The sequence below is a fragment of the Buteo buteo genome, chromosome 21 (genome assembly GCF_964188355.1).
Source record: "Buteo buteo chromosome 21, bButBut1.hap1.1, whole genome shotgun sequence".
Lineage (NCBI taxonomy): Eukaryota > Metazoa > Chordata > Aves > Accipitriformes > Accipitridae > Buteo > Buteo buteo.
In genome coordinates, this window is record NC_134191.1 from 21,572,593 (window position 1) to 21,594,027 (window position 21,435).

General features: G+C 47.0%; 1 protein-coding gene and 1 non-coding gene across 6 annotated transcripts; both read left to right on the forward strand.

Moving 5' to 3' along the window:
* The first annotated feature begins 1,670 nt into the window (after positions 1–1,670).
* Positions 1,671–20,150, forward strand: LOC142042732 (ciliary microtubule associated protein 1A-like). Of its 5 annotated transcripts, XM_075052946.1 has the most exons (12): positions 1,678–2,062; positions 2,504–2,574; positions 3,474–3,556; positions 8,378–8,588; positions 13,239–13,513; positions 13,601–13,726; positions 14,525–14,725; positions 14,946–15,047; positions 15,406–15,527; positions 15,956–16,096; positions 16,913–17,017; positions 17,808–20,150. In XM_075052946.1, exons 5-11 carry the CDS (start codon positions 13,495–13,497, stop codon positions 16,997–16,999), a joined length of 798 nt encoding a protein of 265 aa, XP_074909047.1. In that variant the 5' UTR covers positions 1,678–2,062; positions 2,504–2,574; positions 3,474–3,556; positions 8,378–8,588; positions 13,239–13,494; the 3' UTR covers positions 17,000–17,017; positions 17,808–20,150. The 5 variants fall into 5 exon arrangements, 4 of the variants coding, with proteins under 4 accessions (XP_074909043.1, XP_074909047.1, XP_074909046.1 ...); XM_075052945.1 differs by lacking the exon at positions 17,808–20,150 and having other exon boundaries at positions 13,239–13,726; positions 16,913–17,590; XM_075052942.1 differs by lacking the exons at positions 16,913–17,017; positions 17,808–20,150 and having other exon boundaries at positions 1,671–2,062; positions 13,239–13,726; positions 15,956–16,294.
* LOC142042986 (small nucleolar RNA SNORD45) lies at positions 12,229–12,313 on the forward strand. The gene has a single exon (XR_012653903.1). It is a non-coding gene; the product is annotated as a small nucleolar RNA SNORD45 (small nucleolar RNA).
* Positions 20,151–21,435: the final 1,285 nt, after the last annotated feature.

Consider the following 21,435-nt stretch of genomic DNA (forward strand, 5'->3'; position numbering starts at 1 on the left):
CGCTGGCGAAGGTGGACGGATGGATCCCCGGAGGGATGTCCCTGACTTTTTCTGGGAATGCTGTCCCGGAGCCCAGCCAGAACTAGGGCCGTGCCTTCCCCAGCCCGCTCTTCCCCCGCCTTGTTAGGTCTCCTTGTTGCCACCAGCTGGTTCCCAAGGCTGGGCCCGGTCCGCTCTCCTGGAAGCCAGGGCTGTGGCCTTGGCTTTTCGCCCTGCTCCCTCCCCTCGGCATCCTCAGCTCCACCACCTCAGGGTCACTGCAGCCAAGGCTGCTGCCGACTTTCAAATCCCCAACCAGTTCCTCCTTGTTCACCAGCGCCAGGTCCAGCACAGCACCTCTCCTGGGTTCCTCCATCTCCGATTGGGTTCCTCCCTCTCCTCTGGCTTCTTCCATCTCCGACTGGGTTCCTGCCTCTCCTTCTGGGTTCCTCCCTCTCCTTCTGGGTTCCTCCATCACCAGCACCAGGTTAAACAGAGCACCTCTCCTTCTGGGTTCCTCCATCACCAGCACCACGTCCAGCAGAGTACCTTTCCTTCTAGATTCCTGCCTGTCCTTTGGGTTCCTCCATCTCCTTCTGGGTTCCTCCCTGTCCTTCTGGGTTCCTCCATCACCAGCACCACGTCCAGCAGAGCACCTCTCCTTCTGGGTTCCTCCCTCTCCTCTAGGTTCCTCCATCTCCTTCTGGGTTCCTCCATCACCAGCACCACGTCCAGCAGAGCACCTCTCCTTCTGGATTCCTGCCTCTCCTTCTGGGCTCCTCCATCTCCTTCTGGGTTCCTCCCTCTCCTTCTGGGTTCCTCCATCACCAGCACCACGTCCAGCAGAGCACCTCTCCTTCTGGGTTCCTCCCTCTCCTCTAGGTTCCTCCATCTCCTTCTGGGTTCCTCCCTGTCCTTCTGGGTTCCTCCATCACCAGCACCAGGTCCAGCAGAGCACCTCTCCTTCTGGGTTCCTCCCTCTCCTTCTGGGTTCCTCCATCACCAGCACCACGTCCAGCAGAGCACCTTTCCTTCTAGATTCCTGCCTCTCCTTTGGGTTCCTCCCTCTCCTTCTGGGTTCCTCCCTTTCTTTCTGGGTTCCTCCATCACCAGCACCAGGTCCAGCAGAGCACCTCTCCTTCTGGATTCCTGCCTCTCCTTCTGGGTTCCTCCATCACCAGCACCACGTCCAGCAGAGCACCTTTCCTTCTAGATTCCTGCCTCTCCTTTGGGTTCCTCCCTCTCCTTCTGGGTTCCTCCCTCTCTTTCTGGGTTCCTCCATCACCAGCACCAGGTCCAGCAGAGCACCTCTCCTTCTGGATTCCTGCCTCTCCTTCTGGGTTCCTCCCTCTCTTTCTGGGTTCCATGGGTTTCCTTTTGGTGAGGTGGAGTAGTAAGGGCTCAGGTACATGTTCAGGTTACCATGTGTAAACTGCTCTTCTGGCAACTGGCTGTGTACGCTATAGGCAGGAATACATATGTGAAAATAACATAGCTTAAACTCACAGAAAGAATAAGCTAAGGCATTGTGAGTTTCTTTGCAAAGGAACTTATTAAGATAGTTCACAGTGAAAGAAAGCTTTTATTCCAACTTCTGCAAGCTAAAAATATGAATAGGCACAATTACTCCGAACTCAGTTAATAATGATTGTTAGGTTGGTGTGACTTGATAGAACCCTGGACCCTAACAACAAGCTTCAGATGGACTTGTACACTTTTTCCCTATGCTGTGGTGATACTAGTTGTGAATTTTGAGGGTGAATTTGTGATATATGAGAAAGCAAACTAAATTCATACCTACCCAGAAGGTGATAGAAAACATGGGAGGGTAGGTTTCTGTCCTTCTTAAATCTGTGTTTTCCAATTTAAGTGTTTCACTCTGAAGTAGAAATTTTTACTGTCAAGTAGGGGAATAATCTGATATTTATTTTTTTTTAAATTGTGATATTATTGCAGAGCCCTACATACTTGAAGCAATAAAACCTGTAAAAGTCACATGGCAAGAAGATCCACGTTTCCAAGACAGCAGTTCTGAGGGTGATGATGAACCAGAGGCATCAGAAAGTGAAAGGGACAAAGAAATGCAAGTTATATTTGTATTTGTTGTCTACTTGGTTGTAGTTGTTTAATGCTATGAAAACATTAATAGCAGCACTCAGGTCATGGGAAACAAACATCTTCATTCCACATCTCTGAACAATGGAAGTCTTCTTAGGAAACTGTTCCTTGCTGCACAGAATGTAATAGCCAAAAATCCCAATACCACACTTGATTTGAAGTTGAATATAAAAGCTGAGTTTCTAGTTCGATGCATGAGAATTTAACTGGGTAGTGGGTTTGGCCAAAAGTCAAATATATATTAAGTTTTCTTAAGAAGTGGTTTTTTCTAGAAGGCTATACTTGGTTACTATGGAGTAGTGTTCTTCAATGCATACTATTTTTCTGAAGCATTACAGCTTTAATTTTCATTAATGGAATTTGACAGTAACTTTTATGATGCTAAAATTCCTTTGTGTTTGTCTAGGTTTTTCTCTTTACCGCAAACAGAAGGTGTTAGATTTTTCTTCTTCTCCAAAGATGATGAACGACTAAGAGGTATAACAGAACTTATTCACCTCTTTTTTGTAACTCTTAATGAAATTCAATGAGGAAGAAAACCCTGCCTAGTTATTAATATTTTGTAGTTAAAACACAGATGAGGGGTTTAAGAAGAAAAAAAAATAATAGCAGTTTTCCATCATTACTTGTGGTATAAACTGTGGTAGCACATCCCACAAGAAAGTCCTGGTAAAATAAATGCTGAACAGCTATCTTGCTTTCCTGTTTTCTTATAATTGCCTAATGATCTGAACATAGCTGGTCTTTTAGGGCTTAGCAAAAAAAAAATATGTAAATATTCTTATCAGCCACATACGCCCCATGGTTCTTGATCCTAAATAACGTGGGGGTTTTTTCTTGTGAATATAACAAATGTCAGTGTTAAAACCAAACAAAACAATAATAAACAAAACAACACCCAAAGGAAAAAAAAAAATCAAAAAAACCTCCCAAGCAATGCACAGGACAGCCTTAAATAATGTTTGTTTTCTGAGATAACGATCATAAAAAGTTACTGTGTTAATACAGTTACTGTACTGTAATCTTCCAGCCTATCTGATTACAGTGCCTGTCAAATTTGAGCTCTGAATCCTTAGCAGGCATGAATTTTCCTGGGAGATGTGCGATAATGGTGCTGAGCTTTTAATGAAACAGATGCTGTTTCACTGCACTTTACATTGCAGCATATTAAGGAAACTGCTGCTGCTTTTTATTTTTCTTAGTACACAAGGCTGTAATACATAACATTTCTGTTTGAGCCAACCATGTTGTGGGGGCAAGAGAGGAATATGAAGAACAAGCCTTCTGACTTGATTGCTGTGATGCTCATAAGATTTACAACCACCACCATATTCAGAATTGTTTAACTGTATTAATTTGTTCTTTGTTTTGTGCAGAGGGCCCTAAGTTATTTTGTAGATCAATAGACCTCGGTGAAGAAAAAGATGGTTGGGAAGACAGACGTAGATTATTGCTTGAGGTGAGTATTTTAACATCTGTTACTTGGTAACTGCAGCTGAAGGCTTAGCATGAGGAGGAAACATGGCTGCTTATTTGCTTAATTTGCATTAAAAATTAATTCAGGACCTTTAGAAGGGCTTGAAACTTTGTAATTACCAGGGAACTAAAATTTTTTTAGTATAGAAGTGTGTATAACATTATGTTGTGATGTCCGGTCAGGTAAATTACCGAATCTCTGTTATCGTACAGGACCAGTTACTTTATTGCATGTAAAAAAAGTGCTTGAGACAAACAGGTGAATTTGGAAACTTTTCACAATATTATGTTAAAATTTAAATATTTTCAGGAATGCCGGAAGAAGCATAAGGATGCAAGAAGGAAAGTGAAAACAAAACAATAAATCTTTCTTATCTTACTGGTCAGAAACGTTTCATGTTTCTTCTTTGAAGAAGTTGCAGAAAAATGTTTACTTTCAAAATTCTACTCTTTCAAAGATCTAACAGGAAATAATATTCGAAAAGACTCTAAAACCTGGTTTCTAAATAGGTACATGTTTATTGCGTCACTTCAGTGTTTGTACCAAGATTTGGTTTTATGTCTATATGGGTTAAATATGACTTGCTGCTTTGCCAGATTTTTGAGAATTTGATCATGTAACAAAGACAATATGGGGTTATTTTGCTGTGTTCTTAGGCCCCAGTGCTAAAGGGGGTTGAGAAAGAGCAGGTGGCTCTGTGTCTGTAAGACTATATAACCTGTATTCTGCCAAACATAACAGAGATCCTGTTTGAGATTCCTTTACAAATATTTGGAATGCATTATTTCCAGAGTAAAAGTTTACCAGAAGTTTATGAAAATACATATATAACAAGGAAGACTTATGAAATGGGTATATTTGTATTTCTTCACAGAGCTGATTTTTCTACTTTTTAATTGAGTGTGTACATTAATAAATAATAAGGACAAATGTTGCCAGTGGTGTATGCTTGTTGTTGAATGAATGATGTTTTTTACATATAAAGTCTTATTCTTAGGTCTGTTTGGCCTATATGCTACTGAGGGTCTGCTGGAGCAGAGAGGCTCTGCCAGGCCCACCCTGGGCTCCCGCTGCCAGGCCTTGCCTGGCCCCTGGCCCCAGCCCAGGGGCAGCCGGGCGCTTTGCCTCTTACCGGTGCCCAGGCCAGCACACGCGTCGCACTCCCAGCTGTCCGTGCTGCTCCTCAAGTCGGAGCAGCGTCTGTGGGTGCCCTCGGCAGCGCAGGAGCAGCACAGGAGCAGTTGCCAGGGCCTGGGGAAGCAAAGGGGTTCATGGCTGGGAGGACAAAGTGACCGCAGCACGGGATTGTCCGGCCGAGCTCTCGGTCTCGGTCCTTGCGCCTCGAGCCCTTGGCGAGACAGGGTTCCCGTACAGAGCCCCGGGGTGCAGCCTGGGACAGCGGGGTGTGCGTAGCAGAGAGTGTGTTACAGGCCAGAAGAGGACCTGGAGGAGCAAAGGGCAGTCGTGATGATGTGGAATAGTTCAAGTTGTGACTTTTGGGCAGCAGCAGCAGGAAGATGGGCAGTGCAGTGCTGGGGTATGGATCCAAATTGAGGATGTGTGGTGGGTTGACCCTGGCTGAACACCAGGTGCACCCCAAAGCCGTTCTATCACTCCCCCTCCTCAGCTGGACAGGGGAGAGAAAATATAACAAAAACTTTTCTGACGTAAACATAAAGCCCCATTGCCTAGTAGTTAGTTCCTAAACCCTAAACCATGTCTAGCTGTTGTTTCCCTATTATATTTTAACAGATGGGGGCTGTACGCACGACTTTAGCAGCAGGATTTTATTCAACCACCCTGTCTCCATTGCCTCTCTTATATTTCTACAAGCTTACCATTAGCCTGTGGATTCCAAGGCTGAAATTTCTTTCATTCATTTAATACTCAAAAATCTCCTGTACTATTTCTACAATAAAATGGGGTCCTTCTAAAATACCAAACTTAGGGGTAATTTCTTTTTATAAGGCCTTAATTATTTCCCTAGCCTTGTTGGTACGACATGGAAAGGCCTCTGGCCAACCAGAAAAGGTATTTATCATCACCAGTATTTGTATGAATTTCACCTTGGTAGTTCCATAAAACCTATTGGCCAGTATTCCCCAGGAGTTATTCCTTGTATCACAACTTCTCCTATAACCCTCTTGGTAATCTTTGGATTATTAGCACAACAAAGAACACATCTTTTAATTATTATATCTGTTAGATTTTGCATTTTTGGTTCTGCAGCCTATCTTTTGGCAGTCAATACCAATGCATTTGCTCTTGAATGTGTTTGTTGATGTAATCTTTTAAGTAAAATTTTCAACATCTTTTCAAAATTTAAGAATTGTTTCAAAGGTGCCACCCATCATCCCTGATCATTTTTAGAACAATCAAATTGTTCTGCCAATTGATCTTCTCTCTCAGTATATTGTGGAAGTGATAATTCTAAATGAGGTGTTGGAATTAAGGCTCCTTCAAACTTTGACTCTTTTAGAGCTACTTCTTTTGCCACCTGATCTGCTTTTTTATTTCCCCTTATAATTTCACTGTTCCCCCTTTGATGGGCTTTACAGTGTATTATTGCAACTTGCAGAACTGCCTGTAAAAGTTTCATTATTTCTTCTCCATATTTAATTGGGGTTCGTGTGAGCTTAGAAGTCCTCTTTCTTTCCAAATCGCTCCATGTGCATGCACCACTCTGAAAGCATACTTAGAATCATTATAAATATTGACTGTTGGCCAAGTTCCAAGGCTTATGTTAATGCTACCAGTTCTGCCTTTTGGGCAGAAGTATTCTTAGGCAGAGATTTAGCTTCTACAGTTTGAGTAGACATTACCACATCTTTTCGCCTTCCTTTCAATACAAAACTGCTCTCATCAGTGAATAGCTCCCAACTCCACATCAGGCAAGGGTTCATCCCGCAGGTCAGGTCTACTGGAATACACCTGTGCCAATAGTAGTCAAACAGTCATGATGCAATTCGCTGGATTCAGAAATTGGGAGTAAAGTAGCAGAATTTAGAGCAGAAGTCATTGAAATTGCTACATTATCTTGTTCCAGCAATGCAGCTTGATGTTTAGCTAACCTGCTTGGTGATATCCAATGACATCCTTTGTTTTCAAGAAGAGGCAACACGGCATGTGGTACAAACACAGTGATTGGTTGGCCTAATGTTAATTTTTGAGATTCTTCAATCAACATTACGGTAGCTGCTACTGCCCTCAGGCAGGCTGGCCATCCTTTACTGACTTTATCTAATTGCTTGGAAAAGTATCTGTCGTGGTTTAACCCCAGCCAGCAACTAAGCACCACGCAGCCGCTCACTCACTCCCCCCCCACCCAGTGGGATGGGGGAGAAAATCGGGAAAAGAAGTAAAACTCCTGGGTTGAGATAAGGACAGTTTAATAGAACAGAAAAGAAGAAACTGATAATGATAATGATAACACTAATAAAATGACAACAGTAGTAATAAAAGGATCGAAATGTACAAATGATGCGCAGGGCAATTGCTCACCACCCGCTGACCGACACCCAGCCAGTCCCTGAGCGGCGAATCCCTGCCCCCCCTTCCCAGTTCCTAAACTAGATGGGACGTCACATGGTATGGAATACACCGTTGGCCAGTTTAGGTCAGGTGCCCTGGCTGGGCATGAGAAGCTGAAAAATCCTTGACTATAGTCTAAATACTACTGAGCAACAACTGAAAACATCAGTGTTATCAACATTCTTCACATACTGAACTCAAAACATAGCACTGTACCAGCTACTAGGAAGACAGTTAACTCTATCCCAGCTGAAACCAGGACAGTATCCTACTGGTCTTTTCCAGCTTCCCAGTTTTTGTATCAAAACTCCTAGTGCCACACACTGTCTTTCATGTACATACAAATAAAAGGGCTTTCTTAAGTTTGGAAGTCCTAAGGCAGCGGCTTCCATAAGCTTTCTCTTAATTTTATCAAAACTTTTTCTACATTCTGGTGTCCATTCAAGGATCTCCTCCTTTATAGCAGCATAAAATGGTTTGGCAATTAGTCCAAAATTGGGGATCCATAAACGACACCATCCAGCCATTCCCAGAAATCCTCTTAATTGTTTTTTTGATGTAGGAAGAGCGATCCTACAAATTGCTTTTTTCCTTTCATTGCTTAATTCTCTTTGTCCTTTCATAATTTCAAACTCCATGTATTGGAGCTTTTCTTTTCCAATCTGTGCCTTTTTCTTAGAAACTCTATAACCCACCAGGCCCAGGAGTTTAAGCAAACTAATGGTGGCTTCCAAGTGGGCCTTGTAATTATCAGAACCAATTAGTAAACCATCAACATATCACAGCAAAGTCACAGCATCATTATCACTTTGCCATAGTTCCAGCTCTTTAGGCAGTATGTTACTGAACAAGGTGGGGCTATTCTTGAATCCTTGGGGAAGAACAGTCCAACGTAGTTGTGTCTTTCTCCCTGTAGTTGGATTTTCCTACTCCAAGGCAAAGATGGTCTGGCTGTGCTTATCCACAGGAATACAAAAAAAAGCATCTTTCAGGTCCGATGCTGTAAAATAAGCGTTACTGTCAGTGACTGAAGCAAGGGGAGTGTATGGATTTGGAACCACAGGGTGAACATCTACTGTCCTCACGTTAATTTCTCATAAATCCTGTACCAGTCTATACTCTGAAGAATGAGGGTTTTTTACAGGTAAAATTGGGGTATTCTATTCTGGTTGGCATTCTCTTAACAGTCTATATTCTAAAAAGGAGCTTATCATAGGTTCTAAACCCTTTCGGGCTTCTGGCTTAATAGAATAATTGTCTTTTTCTTACCAGCTGGGCTCCCGGTTTAAGTTCAGTCCTTACCAGAATCAAATTCTTCGCTCGTCCAGGTATCTTCGATGCCCATACCAAAGGTGTAATTGCATTTAGTACTTCTTCTGGAATATACGTTTCTTCATCGGGATTTTCTTCAGTTATTAAACATATCTGGGCTTTCCAAGCTGTTTCTGGAGGAACATGCAACTGAGCGGAGTCTTCAGAAAAGGTTAGTTGTGCATTCAACTTACAAAGTGTGTCCTGTCCAAGCAGTGGTAACGGGCATTCTGGCATATAGAGAAATTCATGAGTTAATTTAGTATCACCAATTGAACACTCCATAGGTTTTAAAAATGGTCTTAAGGTTTTTTGCCCTGTCACACCAACAACATTTATTTTAGTTTTACTTAAGGGACCCTCACAACTAGTTACTACAGAACGTGAGGCTCCACTATCAACTAAAAAATGTGTTGTCTCATTCCCCAGCTTAACTGGAACTAGAGGATCGGCTGGGGAGATTTTAGTAGATTCCTCTGGTCCCCTTCAGTCTAACCCGATTTTTGTCATTACTTTAATAGCCTCCTCTTTCCTTTTTCCCTTATCATTAGGGAGATTAGGGCATTCCTTTTTCCAGTGTCCCTCCTATCCACAGTATGTGCATTGATTTGCTCCTAAAGGGACGTTGTAATTTCCTCTATCATAACTTCCCTGTCCTCTTCTCCCTTGAAATCCACCTCTTCCACGTCCCCTTCCTTGCCCTCTGCTTCTCCCATCATTTAGGGCAGCTACAAGGGATGCCTGAATTTTGGCAAGTCCTCATTTTTCCTTCTCAGCCTCCTCATCTCGATTATTCTATACTTTATATGTAATGGATAATAACTATGAAATTGTCATTCCATTTGCCCCTTCTGCTTTTTGCAATTTTTTTCTAATATCTGTTGCAGCTTGACTGATAAACGACATATTAAACAACTTTAAATTGCTGGGACCTTCTGGCTCTAAATCAGTCCCTTTTTGTGCCACTCCGCACAATCTCTCATAGAAAGCAGAAGGGGTATCTTTATCCCTTTGTCTTATTTCATATAATTTGGATAATATGCATGCCTTCAGGATTGCTTTACTGTGATCCAACCACCTATTTCCAATTTAATAAATCAGGGGTGGTAAATGGTACATGTACGTATACTGGTGTTGCTTCTGGTCCCACTGCTTGTCTAGGTGGAGCCTCTACTATAGGTTTCTGTTGTCTTGTTCTTCCTGAGACTGGACTCGTATTATCACTTTCTTCATCCCTTGAACTATTCACTTCTAAGTTCTTGTAGGGGGGGATATTAGTAATTGTACATCCTCTTTATTTTCTCCTCTCTCAGATTTCCCACACCCACATCCAGTACAACATGATTTGGTTCCTTTTTCCTTTTTTTGTTAGCTTTCAACGCATATATAGCAATTTGTCACTAACCCTAACCCCCTACTTCTTCCCTAATCTTGGCAGTTCCAAGTGGTTCTTCGAGGTTTATTGACCCAACCACAATCTATTACCTTTTCTGACATAAACATAAAGCCTCATTGTCTAGCAGTTAGTTCCTAAACCCTAAATCATGTCTAGTCGTTGTTTCCCTATTTTAAATTTTAAGAGATGGGGGCTGTACACAGGACTTTAGCAGCTCTCTGGTTATTTCAAACATATTATACATATTACTTGATAATATTTTTATTGAGGGTAGCAACCGCCATGTCCCGGGTGGGGAGTTAGGGGTCGGGCACGTGCTCCCCAGCCCCTTCTCTCTTGCCCTGCAGTCCACCGTGACGCACAAGCGGGAGCTACTTTGTTAGTTCCCCTGGGCCTGGGGTGGGTTTTGGCATGTATTATCGGAGCGTAAATCTGAAGGAGGTCAGTTTAGCTCTAGAATTACCGAGGCCTGGGAAACGAGCTTTGCGTTGCTCCTTTACCTGCAAGGAGGCTGTAGCTGTGTTTCCACGTGGCTCCCTTGATAGGAGCCTGTACCGAATCTGGGCACAGCACTGCCCTGTGCTTGCTGTGGGGTTGATAAACACTGCAACGAGCAGCATCAGTTTTAGAGGCGTTGGTTACCAGACGTAGCCTCCAACAATTGGATTCCAGTTCCACAAGGTGAAAAACGTCAGCAATGGCTTATGTCAGAGCATCCCCAAGTAACTGGAGGCACTCTTGCTTATGACTGTTGTTGCTGTGCTGAAAACCCACGGGTTGAAGTACTGCCTCAAGATAGCACAGATGGCAATATGAGATATAGATCTATAGGTATGTGCATATAAGAAATCCCTTCCCAGTGCAGCTTCCGATTGGGGCAGCTTTGGCACTTGAGTTTTGTTAAATGTTAGACTTGTTCTTTTTGAGACTCATGGTGATTTGAGCAGTAACTTGGGTGCCAAGGTAGTAACCGATGATCCGAAGTGAACTGGTACCTTACCACTTGCATGTGCTTCATTTGACGTTGAGCTTGATGCTTCTAGACTAGAAAATAGAGGGGAGGAAGGAAACGTAGTAGCGTAGGCGTATACACGCACACATGCCTGTAGGTATGTCCAGGTGTGCGTAATGCAGGTCATATTCATGAGCGGTTCATACATCCAAGGTTGTTAACGGGATAGGAAGCATGTGACGTGCTGCAAACTTTGTAAATGTTAACTACGGCATTTCCATTGCTCTGTTTTGATGCTGCGCTTATCTGATTAAGGACTAAAATAATGCCCTGCTTAGGGTGACAGTCCCTCAGAGTGTTTGAGGATGAGGGGTATTACCTGGGGGCGAACAGCAGTGGCTCTTGTGGGACAGCTGTGCCAAATGAAGGCAGATGAAGTTCTGGCGTTCATCAAATCACGCCAGCACAGGTCACGATCCTCGTCTCCTGTCAACCCTCAGCATGTCCAGGTAAAGCGAACAGGGTAGCTGTTGAAACAACCACCTTTAATTAACAATCTTGATAACTGCTGACTAGGGAACCGGGTGCTGTTGGATACCAATGGCAAAAACTATTTCACCACCTAATAAAAAAAATAATAATGTAAGGGGCAAAACATTAGGATTCACATCCTAAAAGAGTTGTCAGATTTGGGAAAATTGTGCTTTTAATGTTCCTTAACTGGTGGTTGTGTCTGTGTTCCTGATGAATTTTGTAGCAGTCATCTTGAAATATTTCTTAGCTACAGGTTTTACTGGAGTTTTGTAGATAATTACTTGTGGATTTTACAATGCTTCTTGGTGTACGTTGAGGTGAAAGGTGTGTGTGGCCAGGGGAAGAGTAAAGGTTTGAATTTTATGGATATTTATACACACAGAAATAGACATTAGTGTATATTAAAATGTATTTAAATAATGATGTAATGATTACAGGAACCATATGTTTATGTAATACATACACTTTTTGTGTATGTGTAGTGGGTTTATGCTTTAGTACTATACAAAGGAAGTATTGTGGTAGTCAGTTCTTACGCTGCGTTCCTCAAATCTGCTGGTTCTTTCCTGTTTAACTTGAATTGTACTGGTCTGTTCATCAATTATTTATTTGGTGTGTGCCTTTCCCCTGAGAAAAAGGACTTGGTCCCGATCGTACTTGTTCACTGTAGCTATCTCCATGGCAGGTTAAATTTCTCACCATCTATTCTGTGTTTTAGTTTCCTTCTCACGCAAACCATGGTGACAAACAGTACCCAAAAGGCTCTGGTGCTTCCAGACAGTGGCTTGATGGCTTGCGTAACCTACCTCTAGCCCCATCCCACGGAACGTAGGAATGGTGTTACAAGTAAATAAGGTAGCGTCCTGCTTTAGGAAGAAAGTGTGTTGGACTTGAAAGCCTTGGGTAGGACAGGAGGAGCATGTCTTCTTGGGTCAGTGATGAGCCTTGGCATGTACTATGTGATCTAGAGTTGATGTCTGTCGCCACTTTAGCTCTAGAATTACTCTGAGACCCAGGAAGCTCCGGTTTCCTTAGGCTGTGACCTAAGGGAGTCGAGATAAAGACAGTTTAACAAGTGCCGGGAATAAAAAAGGAAACCAACTGATGTGACAGCAACCACCGACCACCTCTCACCAGCAGGCAGATGCCCAGCCATCTTGGTGCAGTGGCTGCCTTGGAAAGACTCCCCCAGTCGCGGTTTTCTTGCTGAGCATGACGCTACGTGGTACGGACCGTGGTACCCCTTCGGTCAGCTGGGGGCAGCTGTCTCTGCTGTGTCCCCTCCCAGCCAGCTCGCTGGGGCAGCAGAGTGAGAAACAGAGAAGACCTTGGTTCTGCATAAGCACTGCTCAGCAGTAGCTAAACATCGGTGTGCTGTCAACATTGAAAACAGCACCGTGCAGGGTGCGATGACAAAACAATTACCTGTATCCCAGCCAGGCCCAGTACAGAAACCCTTCTGTGCCCGCTCACGATTCTTATTCCTGTGAGAAACCCATGAAAAATAGGGCATTTGACTTATCGGGGAGAAATGTGAACACACTCCCGATCTCTGGCTGGCATCTCACTTTACTTGCATGATCTAGAAGGTACACACAAGTCTACGCGGTTTCTTCTGCACCTTGGGAAAGGGCTCTCTTGCCTCGATTTCCAGGGAGAAACTCCCCAAAGCGGCACCACAGAGGTATTCCTAAACCTCGCTAACTGAGAGCCCCCAGCAGCAAATTCTGCTGACTAACACCGGGCCCGACTCACCCTCCCTAGGAGGAAGACCGTAGATTAAGGGATGCCTGGAAAATAGGACACGAAAAAGAAGTTCCAGGTGTTCAAAGCTACCTTCATATTATTAGGTCAGCCCAACAGTATAAGAACACAAGGCTGCCAGATTAAACCCAGGAATCACATCAGTTTTTCCCTCGTTGCATGTTTCTGCCGTGCAGACCTCGTCAAGGTCTGGCCCTGCCAGCTGGACGTCCCCAGCTCCCCATCAGCCGTATGATGCAACAGCCCATACGACAGGCGCCCGGAGCTCTATGACGTCACTGGGCGTCTCCGTGACGAGCCGAGGCCTCTCCCCAAGGCCACCTGGCAGCCGAGACCACAACCTCTCCTGTGTGATCGCTGCCTGCCCTCGCTCTCGCCGTGCTCTGCGACCGAGAGGTGCAGCGGCCGACAAGCTCATCCGCACCCAGTCCGATGGCCAAGATGGAGAAAGGTGAAGCGTTGCTGCTCCTCCCGGGGAGGTTTCACGCCGGGTCTCCACCAGGGAAGCCCCTCGGCAACTCTCCCGCTCTTGCCGCAGGCTCGGTAGCCGCCTCCGACGTGGACGGAGCCTGGGTGGGCACCTGGAGACCTCATCGCCCACGCGGCCTCATCATGGCCCAGTTCACCAGCCCGGGACCCAAGTACTCGATCCCCGGGACAACAGGTAAAACCACCGTCGCAAGCGGGGTGCACCACATCCGCTGCCTCCAGGGGACAAGCAGCCACGGCTCCGTTCCCCGTTGCTCCAAGCCTCCATGCTCTCAGCTGCAGCAAGGACGCAGGCGGGCCAGAGGAAGGCTCAGGCTGCTCTGGGGAAAGCCCGGGAAAAGAGCTGCCGGACTCTGCTGAGCACAGAGGTGGCCGTAGCAGCGCAGGAGGAAGCTTCTTCTCTGTCTTTGCTCCGAACTTGCTGCTCCCACCTCATCCTTTCCTTCTTCTCTTCTTTTTCTTCTCCTCCTTCTCTTCTCCTCTTCTCCGCCTCCTTCTTCATCTTCTCCTATTCTACTTCATCTTCTCTTCCTATTCTTCTCCCCCGTTTTCATCTTCTCTTCTTCTCCTTCAACACCACCTTCTCCTTCACCACCTTCTTCTCCTTCACTTTCTTCTTCTCCTCCATAATAGCAGTAAGGTTTCAATTTCTTTCCCACTGGGGCTGCGGGAAAGCAAAATGTGACAGAGGCGATCTTTACATTTGCTTTTAGTTAGCATAGCAACGGTTTGGGGATTTAATACTTCATAACAATTGCATTTTGGTGGTATTCTGATTACTTGCACAGTGCCTACGCTGTTCTTGCCGGAAGTCATTGTACCATTGTATTGGCCTGCCGGTATCATTCTTGGAGGACAAAAACCACACAGGAAGGGAAATTCTTGTGGCCAGCAACTCCAGCTACTCCACTTAGAAAGTAGCTTTAAATATGGAGTTGCAGGCAGGCGTCCTTTCACAGGCTTTTCTTCCTAGGTTACCTGGTTCACAATCCCACCAAAACCAAAGCCCCAGCGTACACTTTCCAAAGGGCCAAACCTCCCGGCGCAGACAGTTGCTCTCCGGGCCCTCGGTACTACGTCCAGCCCTCCATCACCAGGAACGGGAAGTACGTGGCTCCGGCACAGCACATGGGCGGACTTCCCAAGATAACGACCGAGGTCACCCCTGGACCAAGTGAGTACCGTTTCGCCAGCACTTCTTCCAGGCGACACAAGCAGCACGCCTGCCTTTTTGCCCTGTGCTACAGGGGCACAAAACCATCAGCTCGCGTCCCGAAGGAGCTTCAGAGGTTTCCAGGCAGAAGGCAAACGTGGCTGAGCACCTCCTCCTGACCTTTCCTCTTTGGCTTGAGGAAGAGAGCCCGGCTTCCCTGCTTTTCTCTGCTTCTCCCTAGGTGACTACTCCACCGACAAGGCCAACCAACACCTCTACAAATGCGCGCCGGCGCCGTCCATGGCCTTCCGGCACAAGGCCGTCAAAACCGATGAAACTCCAGGTAAGGGAACTCGGGGAAATACACACGCTTGCAGCCCGCCTGTCCTCCAGGGAAAACCTGCCGGGCAGCTTTTTTGACAGGCCTAGCGAAAAGCCTACACAGCAGGGTGCAAGGGTCTCTTGACGAGCTTGCTTGATGTCCCGGAGCACCAGCTTCTCCCATCCCACAAAAGAACCGGCAACTCGGGCTTGGAGCTGCCGACACACGCCACGTGCGACAAAAGACGGAGGCGTTGGGAGAGGGGCGAGACATCCTTCAAGCTCCTCGCAGCAGGCTTGGCAGGCTGCTTCTCTCCCACCCAGGCGCTGCTCCTCTCCCTGCCGGACTCACACACGCTCTCTTCCCGTTCCCCTTCCAGGTCCTGGCACCTACACCCTGCCCAGGCTGGTGGGACCCAACACAGCCTACACCCACGCCAGCCCCTGCTACTCCATGAAAGGGAAGAGGAAGCACAACGGCTTTGCTGAAGACCTCGCCAAGGTGAGCTACGCTTCTCTGCTGTCTCGCAGCTGCTCTCCTCAGGGCCGGAGGGCTCCGACGCCGGCTGCAGCCTCTCTTCACGCCCACTTCCCTGCACCAGCAGCAAACCCCAAGAAGCCGTGGGTCCCGTGGCTCTCCTGCTGCCAACAGCAACGCCGACACCCGCAGTCCCTCGCTTTCCAACACTAACAGTTTTGGTGGGGCAAAACTCATCGGCACTAATGGGAATCTCCCTCTCCTCTGCGAAATCTGCCTCTCTGCAGGGGAACAGGAGGGGCCCTTGTTCCAATCGCTCCGTGCCTCTCACGCCACTTCTCTGGCCAGCCAGCTCAACTAGCGCAGCCCGCGTGGGCACCCGGCAAGAATCAACTTTTGTTGTTCTTGTTTGCTGCCTTTTGTACCCAACAACCTCCCTGCCTCTCTTACAGACGCCAGGTCCTGCTGCATTCCCCAAGGTGGAAGTGGACACCTACAAAAAAAGGGCTCCCATGTACACGATGGGAAGCAAAAGTGGAATTGGAGGTGACAAAACAGTGAAGCCAGGACCGGCAGACTACTGCCCGGGAAAGGTAAGGCAGCCTGCCCAAATCTCCTCCCCTGCTTTGCAACAACCAGCCCTTAAGCATCTCCCCCTTCCAACGGGGCTTCTCAGAACTCCAGACCACCTTACTGGAGTGACAAACCGCAGGACAGCAGGCCTGCTCCCTTGCCTTGGCCCAAAGCCGAGCAGAGTGAGGCCAAAGAACACATCTTTGCCTCTGCACTAGCTCAGGCGCTCAATGCTGACACGTGCTCGCACATTACAAGCTCTTCAGGAGGACACACTGCTGCAGAAGGCACAAGCAGAGCCAAGGGCAGACCCTTCTCATGCAGGGGGGATCACCTGGGAGGGCAGGGGCATGTAGCAAAGTCTGGCTGGAGCTAGAAGGGCTCTGGACTTGGAGCAAGTGCCAGTGCCAGCTCAGCTCCAGCCATGAGCTTGCCCTGCCAGACGGAGTGGGCACGTCGCTCCATTTTGTGTCAAACCGAAGCTCTTTGCTTTGAGCAGCCTTCTGAAAACACTCGAGGGATGGATTTTACCTGCCCCTAGCCCCTTTTTTTTTCTCTTGCCTTTATATGCCTCTCCAAAAAGGGAGAAATGCCAATCAGTAACAGCAGCAGACCATTAGAGATGTCCTGATCACACAGGAGGTTTCCAGCAAGTGTGCCACTGGCACAGGGGGAGTTAGCTGAAAGTGCCCGGGCACGCACACAGCAATGCACGGCAAACGGCAAATGCACGGCCATCAACTTGTTATGCCAGACGGCCTTCGCCGAAGACAAAAGTCTTCTTGCGAACAAGGCACCACGGTCACCTTTTTTTCTTCTCGCTTTTCCCCTTCCAGGTGACGCTGATCAAGCCCCAGGCCCCTGCTCCCACTTTTGGACTCCGCCATTCCCTCTACACAACTCCTCTACTGTCTCTGCAGTAAAACAACATACCCCCAAAGGTCTGGTCTGTTCACCTTCAGCTGTGGCGAGGGGGGGTGCGCGAGGGCGAGGAAGGTGAAGGTGCTGGTCAACTACCACCGGCACACGAGCGGAGAGGTTCGTAGCCGGGGTGCGGATCATCAGGGAGAGCAGCAAGAGAGGAACCTGCAGCCCAAGGCGACGGCTGCATCCCAGGAGCACGGCTGTTTGACGCAGCCCATGCCAAGGCATCCTGCCTGCCGGGGGGGGTTCAAAAGCACGCGCAATACTCGCTCGCTCCATCAGACTGCACGGCAGCCTTGCAATGAAGGCAATCTGGGAAGCGGGAGCCAGGTGGGAAGCTGGAGCTGTGGGATCTGGTGGTGTGAGCCCAGCCCTGAGTGGTACAGCAGGGAGTGACAGTCGGTCGTTCCACCAGTCGCCGCCGCGCAGTATAGGACCCGCAGCAGGCGGCTTTGGGGCCTGGATGGCGTCACCCGTCGTCCTGAGACATAGGCAAAGCCTCTGCTTATGTCCTAATGAAAGAGGAGCCCAAGCACCCCTCGGGAGTCTGTAGATACCGAGAGGAGTGAGAGTGACGGCAACGAACGGGCCTGAAGCATGTCCCCCCGTCTTAGAGGTGCTTCTTTGCCGAGAGAGGCAGGGCACGAGGCGGCGATGGTTGTGTGTAGAAGTGTGCCAGGGAGCTCTGCCTCTGCGTAGGAGAGTGGCCCGGTCCTCCGGTGCCAGGAGGAGCATCCATCCCAGGGGTGCAGAAGTCTGGAGGAGGCTCGGACTGCAGGGGTTTACAGGAGAGCCTCCTGCCAGCAGGGAATTTGGGAGATGCTTTGGCAGGGCTTCCGAAGGGCTGATACAAAGACGACAATTCCTGGTGCCGGAAGGTCAGTGCTGTATCCCCACCTTTGAGTGAGATGAAGGTGCTGATGCAGGGGCAAGCACTGTGCTTTCCCAGTGCCTGCCTCAGCGCTGGAGAGGACGGTCAAATCCTGCCACCTGTGTTTTCCTCCAGGAACAGGCCCAGCTAGATGAGAGGCTTGATGTGGCCTCTCGTGGCATTCTGGAGCAAATATTTGAGACAGAGTCACAGGAACTTGGAACCACAGGTACGTGAGCTCTTCCACAGAAGGCTGGTGTCACGTGGCTACAGTGAATGGTGGGGTTTAAAACCCAAGGAGAGTTGTGCAAGGCAAATCCCAGGATCAGAGCCTTGGAGTACAAGGGAGGAATTTTTGTCTTGTTCAGGAAGTTCCTGGGCTGGATGTCACCAAGGCAGGCGCAGGCAGGGCAGTCGTGCACTCGGGTCATACCAGGGAGGAGAGAGCAGGGACAGCACTCTGGCACCCAGGATTAGTAACAACAATTTCTGCTCTCAACTGGGGCTGGGTCAATGTGCAAGTACAGTACTGACCCAGATATGAAAAGGAGGGTGTTGATACAAGATGCTTTACATCTTGTGTTGCGAGAAGAACAGAGTGTCCTTGCTTTGCTGACTAGTGGTGGATAAGAAAACCTGTATGTTGCAAAATGTGTAAGATAGATAGCAGAGGAAATTGCTTTTGGTTGACCTTGCAATTCCCTGGGAAGATGAGAACCTTAGGCCCTTTTAGATAATTGAGCTTAAAAGCATCAATATGTGGCTTGTGTTAAAAGAATGAAAATCAAGAAAAGATAGATATTAGAGTTACTAATGAACATTCTTCAGGATAAGTTGTATCAAAACATGTAAAGTGTCCCACTGCGCAGAATCACTAGAAGAGAATGAACTAGCAGACAAGCCAGGAAGATTAACAAAGACCACCAGAGGACCCCTGAAGACCACCAAATATCTCGACGGCGCCTGCACCGAGGGCATTTACAAATATCATCGATATCCTGGAATTCAGATTAATATGTTAATTACTTCCAGGAAAAATCATGAATATGTATATTCATTTTGTATATAATCTCAACTGTTGAAAGAATTGGTGTGCATGATAGGCGGAACGATCCCCTGTGCATCCAGTGCTGCAATAAAGAACGCCTGCCGCCCCTAGACCCTTCTCTGAGGAGGAGTCTGGAAAGCGAGGGGGTCTGCTCTGAACCTCCTGACTCAACGGGAGGGATCTCCTTATTCCCTCAGTTGATGTATATGGTTACACGGTTTACAGAAGTAGTCTTATGCCAGTTCCTGTTGTGAGAAACCCTGCCACCTACTACCACGCCTCCCCAGTTCAGTTGGCTTCTGTCATGAATAAAATCTTCAACCGATCGTTTGGTGTCGTTTCACCTTCATTTAGCCCGAGGGAATTTCGAATTCAACACGACTCCCTGGTCTGTCCAGTCTGGGTCGTTACATTTTTTGGCGTAGTCAGCAGGATTCCCTCGCTGTTGCTAAAGCGATCTTTGGGACCAGGTCCTTACTGTGACCCCTCTCTGAGAGGAGTCATACACAAGGGGAAATAGTCCTCAGAGGACTTAATAATCTGATTTTGTCGTGGTCTCCCTGGGAGATCCCACCATAGAGATAGTCCTCAGAGGACTGCTAAAGTATCTGATCCCTGTACTTGTGTGTTCATTATGGCTTCCCTGGGAAGTCAGACTGTAGACTGTACCCCTCTCCTGAAGGGATTAGAGGGCTACAATGCTCGACCCTCTCCCCTTGGTATGACTTGGGCCCGTAACAATTGGCATGCTCCGCAAGCTGTAGCCGATAGAATTCTCGTTTTGGCTGAAGAATGAAGGTTGAGGCAAGGGAAAGGGAAGGCGTTGGTTTGCGGAGTTTTAGGAGCCGCTTTGGTGGCAGCACAACAGGACAAATGCGTAACCCGACAAGCAGAAGGGAAGATGATTAAATCCCCTCAAGACTTTGTGAAAGCTTTGCAGGAGCAACCAGAAAATGAGATAAGGAGCCTTTCTGACCGACTGACCACTGAGCGAATGACTAACCAGAGACTACATACTGCTTTGACTGAGGCTCTGGAGCGGGAAACAGTATTAAGAGAGCAATTAGATGAAACCCGCTCCCAGATCACTGTAGAAAATGTGGGTGCAGACTCTGATGGGGAATAGGAATCAAAATCATACTGGTGGACCTCCCAACAGTGGGAGAGGTGCCTTTAACCCTTAAAACTCCACTGAACACCTATTCATGGGCAGCTGCTGATACACATGGAAAAGACCACCAAATCCACACGCGATGGATAATACTCTCGTTTTAATCTGTGTATGTTTTATATTTGCATTTTGTAGAACCAAAGAGAAATGGAGAAAGACGGCAAGGGACCTGCTTTGGTCCTAACTATATTAATTGTTATTTGTGTTATCAGTTTATTGTTATTTGTAATTTTTGCCTGTTATTATAGGGAAAGATGCTTTGGGGAGCCTTCTCCCTCATCCTGATCCTTTCTGCTGGAGGACAGGGGAAAGATTCTCCAGATTTAGCTTGGAAGTTGATTCAAGGTTTCCTGCACCTCTGAAATGACACCAGTTGAGGTGTTTGTACAAAAGAATTCAATTCGACCTCATTAATCTAAATATCACCAATCTTGTGAAACCCAAATTGCTCCTGGAACAACGCTTCCAGGGCACCTCTCGTGGCTACTATTCAAAGATTTATCTTCTTCTCTGAGGAGGGAACCTTGAATCTTGTGATGTTGTTAAAAAGAACACGGGGTACATGGGATGTTAAATTTCACCGACGGAGAATGCTGTCTCACCATACGCAACGCAACAACCTCCTCAGAAGAAGCATGAAAGAAGATGAGAGAAGTTACAAGACAAGACTGGAAAACTTTTCCAAGCAATGCAACCAAGAGACTGGCTTAACAGAGGATCATTGCTGACCTCTCTCCTAACGTCCTTGGGACTCACAGCGTGGGGAAAATAGCTTGTTAGGATTGGACTCATGTTGTTATGTGGATTTTTTTGTTCTTAATGGTTGGCTTTACAGTTGTTACACTGTTCAAAGTTTATACTGTTTTGTACTGTTTGAAGGTTTGTACACGTTCTCTCTCTCTCTCCCTCTCTCTCTCTCCTTTTCTTGCCTTCTCCTTTCTTTATATCTAAATCACCAGCATGGGAGAAGACTGTGGAGAATCCAGGAAGATAATATAGACAATGTTTGAGCCACGGAGTGGTGCGAGAGACTGAAAGAGTTAATGTCTCAAACATTGTGGTGGGGCAAGTTCTGCTTAAAGACAAACCCTGCACAGCAAGGAACCAAGGTGAAAAGCCCATCAGCTCAGACATCAGCAACAGGAGGGGGAGGGCGTGCTGGAGGGTGCGCAGCTCCCTCTTCCGATGAGCTCTTCTGATACAAAGGTCAAACAATGGCCGTGTCTGCAGGGAAGGAGAAGTTACTCCACAAACGACCCCCAAGCCCAAAGGCTCACAGCCTGCTCACTAACCTGACGAGTTCGGGTGACCACCCGAAGGAGGGGCAAGGCTGATAAAAGGACAC